The 14,788-nt window shown below is 27.3% G+C and overlaps 1 protein-coding gene across 1 annotated transcript; it reads left to right on the top strand.

The window, feature by feature from the left end:
- The first annotated feature begins 102 nt into the window (after nt 1–102).
- On the top strand, nt 103–13,761 carry LOC139775883 (thyrotropin-releasing hormone-degrading ectoenzyme-like). The gene is made up of 13 exons (XM_071712226.1): nt 103–492; nt 1,703–2,227; nt 3,128–3,556; nt 4,617–4,803; nt 5,105–5,270; nt 5,388–5,469; nt 6,739–7,085; nt 9,670–9,947; nt 10,754–10,935; nt 11,062–11,397; nt 11,496–11,565; nt 11,782–11,874; nt 13,119–13,761. Exons 2-13 carry the CDS (start codon nt 1,746–1,748, stop codon nt 13,275–13,277), a joined length of 2,811 nt encoding a protein of 936 aa, XP_071568327.1. The 5' UTR covers nt 103–492; nt 1,703–1,745; the 3' UTR covers nt 13,278–13,761.
- The last annotated feature ends 1,027 nt before the right edge of the window (nt 13,762–14,788 follow it).

The raw sequence follows: 14,788 nt of genomic DNA, 5'->3' as shown, positions 1-14,788 counted from the left end.
AAAATGTCTCAGAAGTTTTCATTTTATTAATCAGAATTTTTAAAAAAATTTTCAAACTTTCTCAGAATGCTCAGAATTTTTCTGATTTTTATACGAAATTCTCATCTAATTATTTCTGAAAGTATCTGCATTTTTTATAAGTCTCAATTCTTACAAAATTTCTGAGAAAATATGAGAAAATTTTTCACCAGGGAAGGAGACGCGTGATCAGCTGTCGCGTGTGAAACAATAAGGTATCGAGTCCTTCTCGAAAGCACTTGAGAAGGACTCGATAATAATAAGTCAAAGCTTTCGAAAGTAAAATATAAACATGACTATAGTCACTATAGACACGTTATGACAAAGCACATTAAACGCGAGATCAACATAGTAAGTTAAACAAAGAAAATCGTTCTTAGATAAACCAACACCGTCGTCAGTTTAAAGTGATCTCTCGAAACGAAAAGGTCGCGATTCTATAGACAGACTTCTGGGATCAGCAATTCGTAACTGGTAAGCATTAATTACAGTTAATTTCGAATTTATCCGTATTATTGTAAATTCTGTGTATCAAATTATTGTAAGATCTTTCTATTATATATATTTTTATTTATATTTGAATCAATCTCATACAACCATATTATAATACGCAAAATATGAAAGTATAGTTTTTATTAAATCATTAACAATAACTAAATATTTTGAAAAAATGATAAAATACAAAAATAAATTATTATATTTATAGTGTTATCTGAACTTGCTTCAGTCTTATTGAAGTGTTAACCTTATTTATATTGAGCTTCACTTAAATTTTACAGTTTTTCCATAAATGAACCATTTAATATCTTCTTCATTACTTTTTACTTATTCCATTCAAAAATGCCAACTTTATTATTTCAGTAATTATATGTAAAAATTATTTACTTGCTAGTTGCTATGATGGACAACGCATTTCAAAATTAGAAAGTTTAATCTCGTATCACAATTAGTAACACAAAAGTCTATTAATGTTGTCTTATATGTAATTCGAACAAACGATAAATATCCGTGCAAAATAATAAAAAAAAAAAACAATAATATTTCATAATTAACATGGTATTTTGCGAGATGTTATACATTAAATGTATACATATTGCTTCTTTTGTGCAAAATTTTTATGATTTAGAAAACTTTGTAATCCTCGGGTGATTAATCAAATGGTAGCAATAAGTAATGGTAGTTAACACGACTTTAAATATCAACTATTATACATAAAATAAAAAAATGTGTGATAAAGAAATTTTTAATTTATCCAAAGTGTATTAAATACTTGTAATAATAATGTGTTGGGTTTAAACGAAAGAAAGATGCCTGTTAGATGGGGAAACAAAATTTAATCTCAATCTTAGTTTGTTACACAATCACAAAAAGTCTCTATTGTATCGCGAAATTTTTACAATAAGAAAAGCATTAATGTTTGAATTGAACTGACATGAGAGACAAAGAAACCTAACATATACCTATGTATAAAATATAAACTAAAGTATTTGTTTTGCCATCTAATACGCTTAGCCAAAACAAAAATTACAATTAGTAGCATCAAAGCGCACAAATCTCAAAAACGCCTCGAGAGCATAAACTTAATTGTACATGTAACGGAATGTACATACAAAATTGTTATAATGTTTTCCTGTGTTTACAAATATTTACTTTAAATTTCATGTTTCTTTTTCTTCTAACTTAGGCTTATTTCTACAAACACCACTGAACCTGTTTAGAAAATTATCATGGAATTATTCAAATTACTATTCAATGTAATGTTCATTATGGCTTCTGTTTCTAAAAAAATGTTTCTTACGGAAGTTTGCGCCAAAATTAATTACCCATTGGAGAAATATGTAGTACCGAAGCATTATAAGATTAAGTTAGAAGTAGACATTGAAAAGAATATCTTCCATGGAAAATCCAATGTCAACATCACCATTTACGAACAAACGAGGACGATATTCTTGCACTCAATATGTTTGGATATAATTGAAAATGCAACAACAATTGAAAATATTGATATGCGTAAAAGAACCAAACATATCGCAGATACATATTTTTACATTGAGAAAATGGAAGTTACGTATATTTATTTTAACTATGATCTAACACCTGGTAATTATACTCTGAATATGGAATATATGGGTATCATATCCGATATGAGTGGCTCCGATATGGGTGGTTTCTTCAAGACTCCGTTTATAAACGAAAAAGGAGATAGAGAGTGAGTAGATTTAAAACTAACAAGAACATATACATGAATATATTCATTTAAAAAAAATTAATAATTAAATTGTTTATATCTAAATGTTGACTATTTTAACCGATTATAAGAAATTTTATAAATATGCTATTAGATATAAAGAATGCGTGAGGAAGACACTCTGAAATATTTTAGAGAATTATAAAGAACGTCTTTTAATAACTTCAGTTAAAGATAGGGAATACGTAATTGAAATCATTTACACATAATGCAAAATATTACACCGAACATTTTTTATTTGTTCGTTTCCTTGTTTCATCCTACATTTTGTTACCATTGTATAGATTTTATTTTCTAATGTTTTAATATAAATAAATAATATATTGTTTAGTATAATTTTTTGTAATACTTTCTTTTACGCTACAATTAAATACATGAATGCATGTAGTTAACGTATGTAATGCATTAAGAACAAAGTATTCGTCATATTAATCCAAGCTTATCTTTATCCGTATCTTTAATTTAGAAGATACTATTAAGACAATTTAAAATTTAAACCATAGAAATATCAAATGTTGAAAGAAGCTCTAATTGTTACATTTATATAAAATTTCCACACTTTAAAAGCAATCGTGAATTTTATGTTTCGTATATGTTGCATGCTATAAAGACATTATTACATATTATACTGTACAAATATAATAGAATAATATAATAGAATAATGTAAAGATACAAAATAATAACAGAAATGCGCATAATAAATAATAATATAATAAAATATTTTTTAATTGTAACACGTAATCGTACGTATTTACTCCTATGCCATACGCGTTATTCCTACGCGTTACTCCTATGCCATATTTTAACACTAACACAGTTTAAAAATTTATCTTTATTTGAGATAATGTTAAAATTCGTAGATGGTTTGTCGGAACACGTAATAACTGGGCTACTGGAATACGACAAACATTTCCATGTTGGGACGAGCCAGGAATAAAAGCTACATTTAAAATTATCGTACAGCACCACAAAAAGTACACGGTTTTATCGAATACGCATTATGCAAAGAGAGTCCGTGTTAATGATGACATTGTAGAAACACATTTTGAAGAAACTCCTGCAATGCCCGCTTATCTTGTAGCTATAGTGTTGTGCAATTTGCCTGAAACAATTGTCTCTAAAAATGTAACCTTGAGAGGCAAGCAGCAATTTGAACATGATTTAAAATTTACAAGTCGCGTTATGGCAAACGTTACGAATCAATTGAATATTTATCCAATGCAACAACATTTCGCGGTTCCAGGCTTGATAGATGATGGCATGGCAAAGTGGGGACTTATACTTTACAGGTAACATATATGTATATGGTTAGATATTTTTTAACTGCAATCAAACATTAATGCATAACGGATTAAGAGATAGATTTACTTTTGCTTTTTTAACGAAATAATTCAGAATTTTGTATATTTTCATTGTTAAGTTGGTTTCATGACATGATTGTACATACATATTATAATTTTAGTAATATATATGTGCATAACTGAGATGTAAATTCTGTTCCTAAGAAAAAGCAAATTTATTTTATAACTAAAATAAGAAATTTACTAAAATAAAATCAGTACAAAATATATATTCGTTTCATTGAGTTGATCAATTACAATATAAAAAGAGTTATGACTATTAAACACGTCCTTCTTTTTTATTTACTTTTGTATAAGTTTTAGAGAAAGTGCTAATTTTAATACTCATTAAAATATCGAGGCTTTAAATGTCGATTTGTTAAAGGTGTCAATGCGATATTCATCGATGACAGCATGCCACAACAGATAAGTGGTTGGTTGTTTAAAAAAATGTGTGGCAATGAAAGATTTTTAATAGTTATCACAGAACATTTTAATAGTTAAAATTATTTTTGTTTTCTAATTAGTTAATTAATTTTAACAGTTTCGTATACATTTTTTCTTACAGCAATTACAGATATATGATAAGTTGTAAATAAATTTTTTTAATGTATTTTTTTAAAAATATTTTTTGCAAATATGTTTTGCTAGGAATTGTGGTAAGCTGAAACGTAATCATACTATTAGAGGTGTAAACTATAGCGAAAGTTATATATAAAATTTTAAATATATTTTTTATAAAGTTACATATTGAGATTAATAATTATTTTTTTGATAAATTAAGTAAACAAATTTGTATTAAATAAAAATATATTACAACTTCTTCTCATATCTATTAAAATAAAATGATATTCGCTTATCTTTATTCATTCTGAATTACATTAAGTCTGACTAGTCTGAGTAATATTTGAATGCAAGTAATTATGATATACCAAATAAAATTAAGGAAGCAATAAATAAAGAAACAAGGTAAAGAATAGTTCAATATATATACATAAATGACTTTCAGAGACGAAGATATTATTTATGATGAAGAGAGAGATAATGTTGCTCGCAAAATGATAATAACGTGTTTAATCGGACGCAAAATAACACGACAATGGTTGAGTTCTACGACACGTCCATCGTGGTGGTCCCACTTCTGGTTAAATGAGGGTATTGCTACGGTTCTTTTTGCATCAAAAATCATTGATAAGGTTAATTGTTTATACATCTCTTATAATATTTTACTTAAAAATAGAGTGTACTTTTTCAAAATGATATATACTGGGAGAGATTTTAGGAATCCTAGTTCAATTATTTTCAATGCTATCTACAAAATTGTAAAATATACTTACTTTGAAAGTGTTTATGCATATTTTTAAGCTTAATGAAAAATATCAAAATAACTGCAGTAACAGCGTGCAAGTGGTGCTGTTGCATATTGCTAGTTAAAGCATTCACTCAAATTAAATATTCCGTGATTACTCTTATCATCATGTAAGCTTTCGTTTCTAGATTATTCCAAATACTCGCATGTCAGATTTGTTTGTTGTCCAAATTCTGCAAGAATCTCTCTATTTGGACGGCCAAGGAATTATGGAACCTCTTACATCGTGGGAACAAAAAGGCAACATGATCTCTGATATTAATTCAATTTTCTCTTTCTCCTATTATATCAAAGGTAATATAAAAAAGTACAAGATGTAAAAAATAAAATTTACAAAATTACAAATTTTTTATTGCTGTTAATAAATTTAGTTAACTATATCTAATTATTTTATAATGTCATTTGTTATAGCACCTGCTATATTGCGCATGTTGCAACATATAGTAGGCGATCAAGTGTTTCTGATCGGTACCGATATATATTTACAAAAACAGTAAGTATATATTTCTGTTCTTATTACTTTTTTTTCATATTGTCTTCAAGTTTCTCCCAAACTTGTATTCATTTATATTTATTTCTGTACTATTTACAAGAAACGTATCTTTTATGCTTTTAATATATTACTTTTTCTTCTCTTCGAATGTGATTAACTTATCTCTATTTTCTTTCCACATGTCCATAACCCCGAGCTAATTTTTATTTTCTTTCTTGGTTTTATATTGACGATTTTTGATGATTTGTTTGATTAGTTCTTCCTATTATACTACTTCCTATTTTTACTTAATAATAGTTTTAAGAATTTTTTGCTTTTATTTCTTTTCCCTTATTTTTTACATTTTTTACGTTTTTTACTAACTTACATTTCATTATTTTCTCTTAATTTCTTTAGTATTATCTTCGCTATTATTTCTCTTTATCAATTCTCAGTTTAAGGACGTTCTCCGGTCCTTATACGAGAGAAAATCGATTTTCTTAGGATTTTCTTGAAACTGTGAATATACGTTAATTTAGGTGTGCTTTATGCGTGGTATAAATTTCAGTACCTCTTCCGGTATAAAAAATAAAGATACTGAGCCTCAAAGTTTCAACTTTTACTAATGAAAAGGTTTTCCAGGCCAAACGGTAAGAGATACGAGGTTGGCCAAGAGGACCAAAGTTGCTCCTCTCGTCGAGTTCTATAAGGAAAAAATGCCAAAACTAAAAAAAAATTAAATTTAAATTTTTTTTTTGAAACTTTGAGGCTCAGTATCTTTATTTTTTATACCGGAAGAGGTACTGAAATTTATACCACGCATAAAGCACACCTAAATTAACGTATATTCACAGTTTCAAGAAAATCCTAAGAAAATCGATTTTCTCTAGTATAAGGACCGGAGAACGTCCTTAATTATTTTTTTCAATGTTCAACTTATTTTAAAATATTCTGATAAGTCCTTTTTTTACTTAATATCTAATCATGATTTCAATATATTAATGCAATATATTAATGACTCACGTATTCTTTTACTCTTTACATCTCTAAGTAAGTGCATATTTTTTTAGAATTCATTCTTCAACAAGTTATATTAGATTGTATCATATAAATTCTTTCTATCTTTTTCCCTGTAACTTCTTGTCTTATCTTTTGTTAAAATTATGTATACTGACATCAGCTGCTAACATACAGAAATAAATTTAGCAACAAATTTTACTTTTTAATGTAATATGTGTTGCATTACATATACTGTATTAACGTGATTAAATTTTGCGAAATTTTTGTTAGATCAGCTACTCCGGATGATTTCTGGACTGCCATGCAAATTGCTTATAATGAATCATCAACAATAATATCACCAAAAATTAACATAACAGAGATGATATATCCTTGGATAAGTCAAGATCATTATCCTGTTCTAAATGTAACATGTAATTATAACAATGAGAGCCATTTTACCGTAAGAATGAAAAATGCATCAAAGACAAGATGGTGGATACCTTTGACATCTACTACGCAATCGTACAACAATTTTTATAATACTTCACCTACTATAGTTGCTTTTAAAGATAAGGTCTCTTCATCTAGGCCTTTTAAAGAAGATGACTGGATAATAGAGAACTTGCAACAAATTGGTAAGTATTAAACGATTATTTTCTTGTATCTTTGCATTTATTTCGCATAATCAAAATCTAGTAAAACAATAAAGAAGCAAATTTAACTCCAATCAAGTATATCAATGTCAAGGTTATTACCCTCGGTTGTCACACCTCTTTTTTCGAACACGTTTGTCACACGGGGTCAATTTGACCCCAACCAATTTTCAAGCAGCTGTTGTTCAAAAACTAACAATTTAAGTGGATCGCAAAAAATTCTAGAATTAAGTTTAAACATTGTAGAATATATTCTCATTAGAAAAAAATTAACTTTTTGAGAGGCATCATGTTCAAAATAATCCTTAAAAAAATGTAAGTTCCGGAAAAATAACAAAATCATAACTTTTATTTTCCAGTGCTTTTTTCTCAAAATTTTGAATAATACTCTTAAGATATGTTACTTTAATATAAAAAAATAGTCTAAGGTCACTTTGACTCCGGGTGACAACCAAAGGTTAAATTTATTTTTATACAGCTTTACTACACTATAAATTTAATTTTTTATATTATAGGTACTGTTAATTTTAGATTATATTATTGTTTTATTGTTAAATTCAAATTATTGCACATGTACATTTATGTCACAAACTATTTTGTTGGAGCACATATATTTAATGTGATTAAATATCTTCAAGTACAATATGATAAAATTGTTAAACATTAATTACATAAATTTAAAAAATTACATTTTTATAAAAGTTAAAGAAAGGCACAATATAACCGTTAAAAATATACTAATAAATTCAAACGTATAGTACAACTACATAGTTTTTAATAAAAACTATTGTAGATGTATTTAGCTATAATTGTGAAGCCAAATACCCACAATAACGTATGATATTTCGGAGTTATTTCTATAAGAAATTTTTAAGTGGGTAATAGATTTATATTATGTTATCATTTATCAGTGTATTAAATAAGCTTATATATATGCCATTTTTTCTTACTTAATTTAAACCCAGTTTATGAAAAGTATGTTATATTATATAAATTTAAATTTGAAATGCATGTAATGTAAATTGCATTGTTACTTCGAAAGCAGATAGAATAAAATTGCATCAAGTTTATGGTGAAATTATTAATTATTTAATTAAGGTATAGATTTAATTGAATAAATATTTTTATTATTCAAAAATATTTTAAGCTATATTTTAAGTGCCAAGTATTTTGCGTTGTTTTTTATTTTAATAACAAATTTTTTTTGTGTTACCATTTATTTTCTTCGATTTTTATCCTATGGCTTATATGTTTCTTAAGATTCTATATGGTTTATATTTATGTCACAGAGCGAATACATTATATCTTATTGGATATATTTTAATGTCAACATTGTAGTGAAACAATTATGTGTATAAATTTTATTTCAGTTGCCGCAATTAGATTATTACTTTCTTAGAAAAAATATATTTGGTAAATATGTATAAAAGGTCAGTACTCACAGGTTTTATCACCACTTAAATATGTTGTAGGGAAGGTGTTTCTAGGTAATTCTACGAAAGAAAAAAGTGGGACAACATTGATTTAGAAGATGTAGCAAATTATAGTTTCACAATTTTAATATCTACTAAAAGAAGTAATTTGCTGATATATGTTCGTATAGACAGTACACATGTAGGCGGGGGTGGGTGGGGGTGGACCACGGTTTGGGTGGAAAGTTAAAAACCGATCTGTACAATGATAGACCTTGTTTCGCCCTATAAGCAAAGGTGGGGTGGGGTGGGATGAACGTCGCTTCGTATGGAAAGTTGCAAACCCATGTGGAACTGTACAATATCGAAAAACAACAATTTATGCTTTTGCCATTGTTAAAGCAGAGAATACTTTGTATATATTTATATTTTTTAAAATATAAAATTACACATATACTTTTCAATATAATATAACTATTCTCTGCTTTAACAAATTATTTCTGTTACAGATATTAAGCAATTTTACACGATCCAACTTTTCACACGAAACGACAAAAGAAAAAAAAACGGGTTCTTAATTAACTTTCCACGCGAACCAAGGTCCACCACCACCCACTCCTGCTTGCGTAGGAGGAGCGGTAGCCTACACGTGTCCATCCATACATATCAGCAAATTACTTCTTTTAGAACTAATGTTACTTTATAATATATCTAAAAAAAGTAATTAAATTGTAAAACTTTAATTTTCTATTTCTTCTAAACCAATGCCAGAATTACTCAGAAAGACCTCCCCTACAACATATTTAAGTGGCGATAAAATCGGTAAGTACTGACTTTTTATGCATATTTACTATAGATTTAAACGATAAGCTTATAATATATTTTTGGCACGTTAATATATATATTTGCTCAAAATTATGATCAATTTTTTCGTGACGTTAAGTCTATTTTTACATAGTAAAACATCTTAAAATATTTTTAAAAGTATGTAATTACACTACTTTCAAACTCAGAGCATCAACAGTAAACTTTTTACAAGTAATGTACATTCAACTGATATGTATACTTTATTGAACTTATGTACTTGGCACCTTCCTTCTATCTTTTTTCGGAAAATATTTAATGGTCAATAATATTAATTTATATTACAACAGGATATTATCGTGTCAACTACGATACTGAGAATTGGCGAAGAATTGTATGTTACCTCAATTCTAAAAATTATACGAATATTCATGTTCTTAATCGTGCCCAAATCATCGATGACGCGTTTTATTTTACCATGATGAGCCAGCTCAACGCTTCTATATTTTGGGAACTTGCAAGATACTTATCGCAAGAGACAGAATATGTGGCATGGTATCCTATGATCAAAGCTATCGAACGCATATCTTACATTTTCCCTTTTCTAAATGAAAGTAAACATTTTAAGGTAAATATGTTATTCAGGAAAATGGTTACGTCTAAACATTATATGCTTTAATTGTAATGAAATAAGAATTAAAGCAATTAAATAATAAGCAATTAAGCAATTTAAGCAATTTAATAATAGGACTCCGCACAAACCTTATGGAAAATTACACGGGGTACAAAATTATTATTAGCAATTATTATTAAATTCATACAAAATTGATACTAATTTGTACTACTGATAATAAAATTTTATATAATCAACAAATAATCCGATAAGTCCGGTTTAATTTTGCTGATTTGGTCCACTAGTTTAATAGATCAAAGGTATCTGGTACTTTTCTCGCGCACGATCACACATAGGTGGCGTGACAACGCCCGAAATAGTGCGCTCTCTACTTTTGCCAGAAACTTTTATTTTTTCAGTTCACAAATTAATGAATTGAAAATTAAACGTTTGACAAAATATAAATAGTACACAGAATCAGATTCGTGCCACTTCCACGAAGTTGATTTTGGGTAACGCCAGATGCATAAAATTTCTACATTTTAAACGGTTGCCATTTTGGATGAGGGTGTGGTAGCGACTTAAAACTGGTGGTGTTTTGTTTGTCTTCAAAAAACTTTTTAAATAAGTCCACATTTGATCCTTTTAGTGTCATTAAAAATTTAAAAAAGTTACGAAATTTTTTAATTAGGTTGCATCTATTTTTTTGAAAATTCTTAAGTAGACGTATATATTCGGACGCTATATCGTTTTTTCCTACATAAACCAATAAAAAGTTTTAATACACAATTATAAAATTTTTATAACTTTACAATATTTAGATGATCATACTCGAACAATTGGAACCGTTTCTTCAAACAATAGGATACAACGAGAATCGGAACAACAGTTATTCTATAAAATGTTTAAGACAAGAAGCTGTAAAATGGGCATGCGTTCTCAATGATTCTAGCTGCAAGACTATGGCCTTAAATAAACTGCAACAGCACTTAACAAATCCTGTGTAATTTAAACGTTCTTTTTTAACCATACATTTGTATTATACTTACAATGCCCGATACAGTAATCTAAAAATATTTAAAATATGCATGTAAGATTCTAAACTAACTTTTATATCTTGTCTTTTCAGACATAAACCCTTGCCGGGGTGGAAGAAATGGACATATTGTAATGGTTTATCGATAGCTAATGAAACTGTTTTAATAAGTGTATATGATATGTATGCGAAAGAAAATCTATCTGGAAAAGATACAAAAATAAATTTAGAGTTCCTGGCTTGTTCTAAACATTTTTACATAAATTCCATCATCTTGAAATCAGAATATTATGATGAAAAGATGTTTGAAGATATAAGAGAAGAGACTATCGATAACATTAACTTTTTTCATTACAATGTTGCGAAACATGCACGAGATAACTTAGTACTTGATCATATATTAGAAAATTGGGAGAGAGCAAAACCCAAGTAAATTATTTTCTTCCGTATAAATATATTCTAGTTGTAATCATGAAAACATATCATATATGTACACGAATTAAGAATCGTTTGTTTTGTTTTTGCAGAGAAATTAGTGTGACAACAGCATTAATTGATATTATAAACCACGTATATTCTAAAGAACAACTTGATAAGGTAATATCAACAAACGTTATTGTTGCTCACATGTTAGCTTTCTATTTTATTAATCTTATAAGAATTGGTGTATTCTCAACGTAATTTACTTATTTATGTTGAAGGAATAGTATATAGTATAAAAATAACTGAAAAACTATAGTAGCAAGTATATTCTATATAAGATTAACGTTATTTATAAATAGGAAATAATATATAAAATAATCTGTGTTTTAGATAAAGAAATTTGTGAAGAATATAAAGAGAGATTCATTGTTAGAATTCAGTGCTTGTTCTCTTAAGTCCATTAACTCAAAGTTATTTCGCGAGGTAAGGATTTATACATAAAAGGAAGGAATGCAAAATTGAGGTTTTGTGAACTGTTAGGGAAACAAATAAATCTTACTTATTCTTACATATTTCTTAGAATTTGAAAATAGCTATAAAAATTACAGCTGTTACGAAAAAAACATAGAAAATGGAGAAAAATGGGAAAAAACATGAAATTGTTAAAACTCCTCGACGAAATTTTTAATTAATTTTTAACTAATTTTTTTACGTTTTCTTAGATATTTTTTCACAGAATCTTGAGCCAGCAATCTGGGGGTACTCAACATATAAAGGTCCTAAATATCTGGAAACAGTCAAATATCTTATAAATAATAGATTTTAGAAAAAAAAATGTTTTAGACAGAAGTCGTAAGGTTTAAAAAGATGCATTTAATGGCAGTTATAACTTGACCATAAGTGGCATTGCCAAAGTCAGATCAAGGCCAACTTTATTTTATCAAATAAAAACCCCTATTTTTTATTGTGTTTTCTCTTTCTACTCATTGATTTGAACAACTTTTGTTTAAAACATTTTTTTCTAAAATCTATTATTTACAAGATATTTGATCGTTTCCAGACTTCACACCTTGGAACACCTTTTATATGTTGAGTACCCCCAGACAGTTGACTAAAGATTCTGTGACTCAAAATACGTAAGAAAACGTAAGAAAATTAGTTAATAATTAATTAAAAACCCTGTCCAGGGTTTCAATGATTTTACGTTTTTTTTTTACATTTTACTTCATTTTCCACGTTTTCTCCTGCAGGCGTAAATTTCATAGCCATTCTACGGCTCAAAATATGTAAGAATACGTATTCGTTTCTTTAAATAGTTTCCAAAACCTCAATTTTGCATACCTTCCTTTGAAGGTACTATCACAATTACAAGAAAATGTATTATCAACATTTATTATTAAACATGTGCTACTCTATGTGTCACTTGATTACACACGACATAATATGACATGTATATAATTTTCAACACAATAATCTTGTATTTTCCATGCAACATAATTATTATTTTAAATATGATCAATTTACGAAGTCACGAGCAAAAACAAATATGTGGGCGTATATGCATATATGTACACGTATGTACATAATACACACGCGACATTTTGTAGCTGCATCGAAAGTGCGAATATATTATAAATATTGTTTTTAAGTGCCAAAATCATTTATTTGTTGACAACAAGTGGAATAAATTATAAATTAATTTTTAACATATTAAAATTATTTTATAGACTCGTGAATTTATTAAAAACAGAGTAATTGAATTAATTTCGGATATTCACAACAAGATTGATGTACGTTTGTCTCAAATCGAGAATCAGAAAAACACTTTTGTTTCCGTGTTTGGAATCAGTCCAGCCGGCCGAAAAATAGAAGACTGCAATGCTTGACATCATACTGTATTCAACTACATTTAGGGTGCATTCCGTTTCATGCTTGATGCGCATAATGCATCATTTATTTTTGTTTAATATTCGGTGAACAACAAGGATAAATGATGCGTTATGCGCATCATGCGTGAAACGGAATGCGCTCTTAATAATAAAGTAAAACAATAGCATTATAGATTTTTGAAAAAATTGTTATAAAACATTTTTATGTATTTCTTTTATGTTACTCCAGTATTTATTTAGATTTATGTATTGTTTATCCATTGTCCATTACTTATGAGTTTTATAGTTATTCCAGTGACTACGTAGAATATCTTAAATATTATTATAAAAGTCTCTCTCACTGTATAAGTTATTTTAATATTGTATACATGTACATACATATGTTTATATACATATATGCGGGTGTATATAAGTATAATTTATTATTTTAATAACTTCTACAAATATATATAATACATTAGTAATAATTACTATTATTAATAAGAACACAAATATTATATAGTATGTTACTTATATTGTTACTTATATAATATAATGTGTTAATATTATTATATATTTTAGTAATTAATAATATATGATTATTAATATATAATTAATGTAATGAATGTTTAATTATTATATTAATAGCTTTGTCATAATGTTGATGAGATATTAACAATATATATTAACATGTTATATTATTTAATGTATTTAATTTAGAATACTAAATATCTATTTTAATATTTTAAGCTTTATAATAATATTTATAATATATTATTTAAATTAAATTGCATTGTTTTATGTTAGGAATTTAATTTTTTTTATTAAGTTTACTCTCTTTCTCTTTATTGATATGTAATTTATGTAGTATATTAATTTTTGGTATTTTTGATGTTTGACAATGTAAAGTGTTTATTTCTGATTTACACAATAAAGAATTTATACTTATACTATACTGCCTCTTTCTTATTGTAATAGCTTTTTTATTGTCTGATTCATCTATGATATAGAAATAATTAAAATTTTATAAACCTAACAAAGAACTATACGCGGGAATGTTTTTCGATCTCCGTTTTTGATATATTTTGTTCTAAATCAAAATAAAGGATATTTTTTTTTATATGTTTCCATTCACACATGTATCGAAAATTTCGAAGCCACTAATTGAAACGACGTGCAATGTCGATACAGATCGCAACTCGTTCCTTTGTGTAAAGATACATGGCGGTCTCGCGCTTGCGCGTGTACTTGGCGCAAGACACGCTACCGTGTTTCTTGATATGTCTGGTGTAATCGACATATCTATTTAGATGTAATTTATGTATATGCCTAATTTATTATATCCATATTCTCATTGTGAATAAATAAAACATTGTTAAATATAAATAAAGATGTTAAAATAAAAAAAGCAATTAATTATCTGATTCTAATGACATTGCAATTGGTTTCAAATACTTAGCGCTTACTTTTTGAAATAATTTCAATTTTATTATATTTGTACACACTATATGTACATCTTTGTAAATGCA

Source organism: Temnothorax nylanderi, unplaced genomic scaffold (genome assembly GCF_030848795.1).
Source record: "Temnothorax nylanderi isolate EJ_2023f unplaced genomic scaffold, tnyl_v1.0 TNYL_tig0108_pilon, whole genome shotgun sequence".
NCBI classification, from domain to species: domain Eukaryota; kingdom Metazoa; phylum Arthropoda; class Insecta; order Hymenoptera; family Formicidae; genus Temnothorax; species Temnothorax nylanderi.
The sequence above is the reverse complement of the archived record's forward strand: the minus strand, read 5'-3'. Positions and strand labels throughout refer to the sequence as shown.

Coding starts and splice junctions, on each gene's coding strand:
- LOC139775883 (XM_071712226.1), top strand. CDS start 1,746: ATGGAATTATTCAAATTACTATTCAATGTAATGTTCATTATGGCTTCT. Junction 4,804..5,104: donor CATCAAAAATCATTGATAAG/GTTAATTGTTTA, acceptor TTTCGTTTCTAG/ATTATTCCAAATACTCGCAT. Junction 7,086..9,669: donor AGAGAACTTGCAACAAATTG/GTAAGTATTAAA, acceptor ATATTACAACAG/GATATTATCGTGTCAACTAC.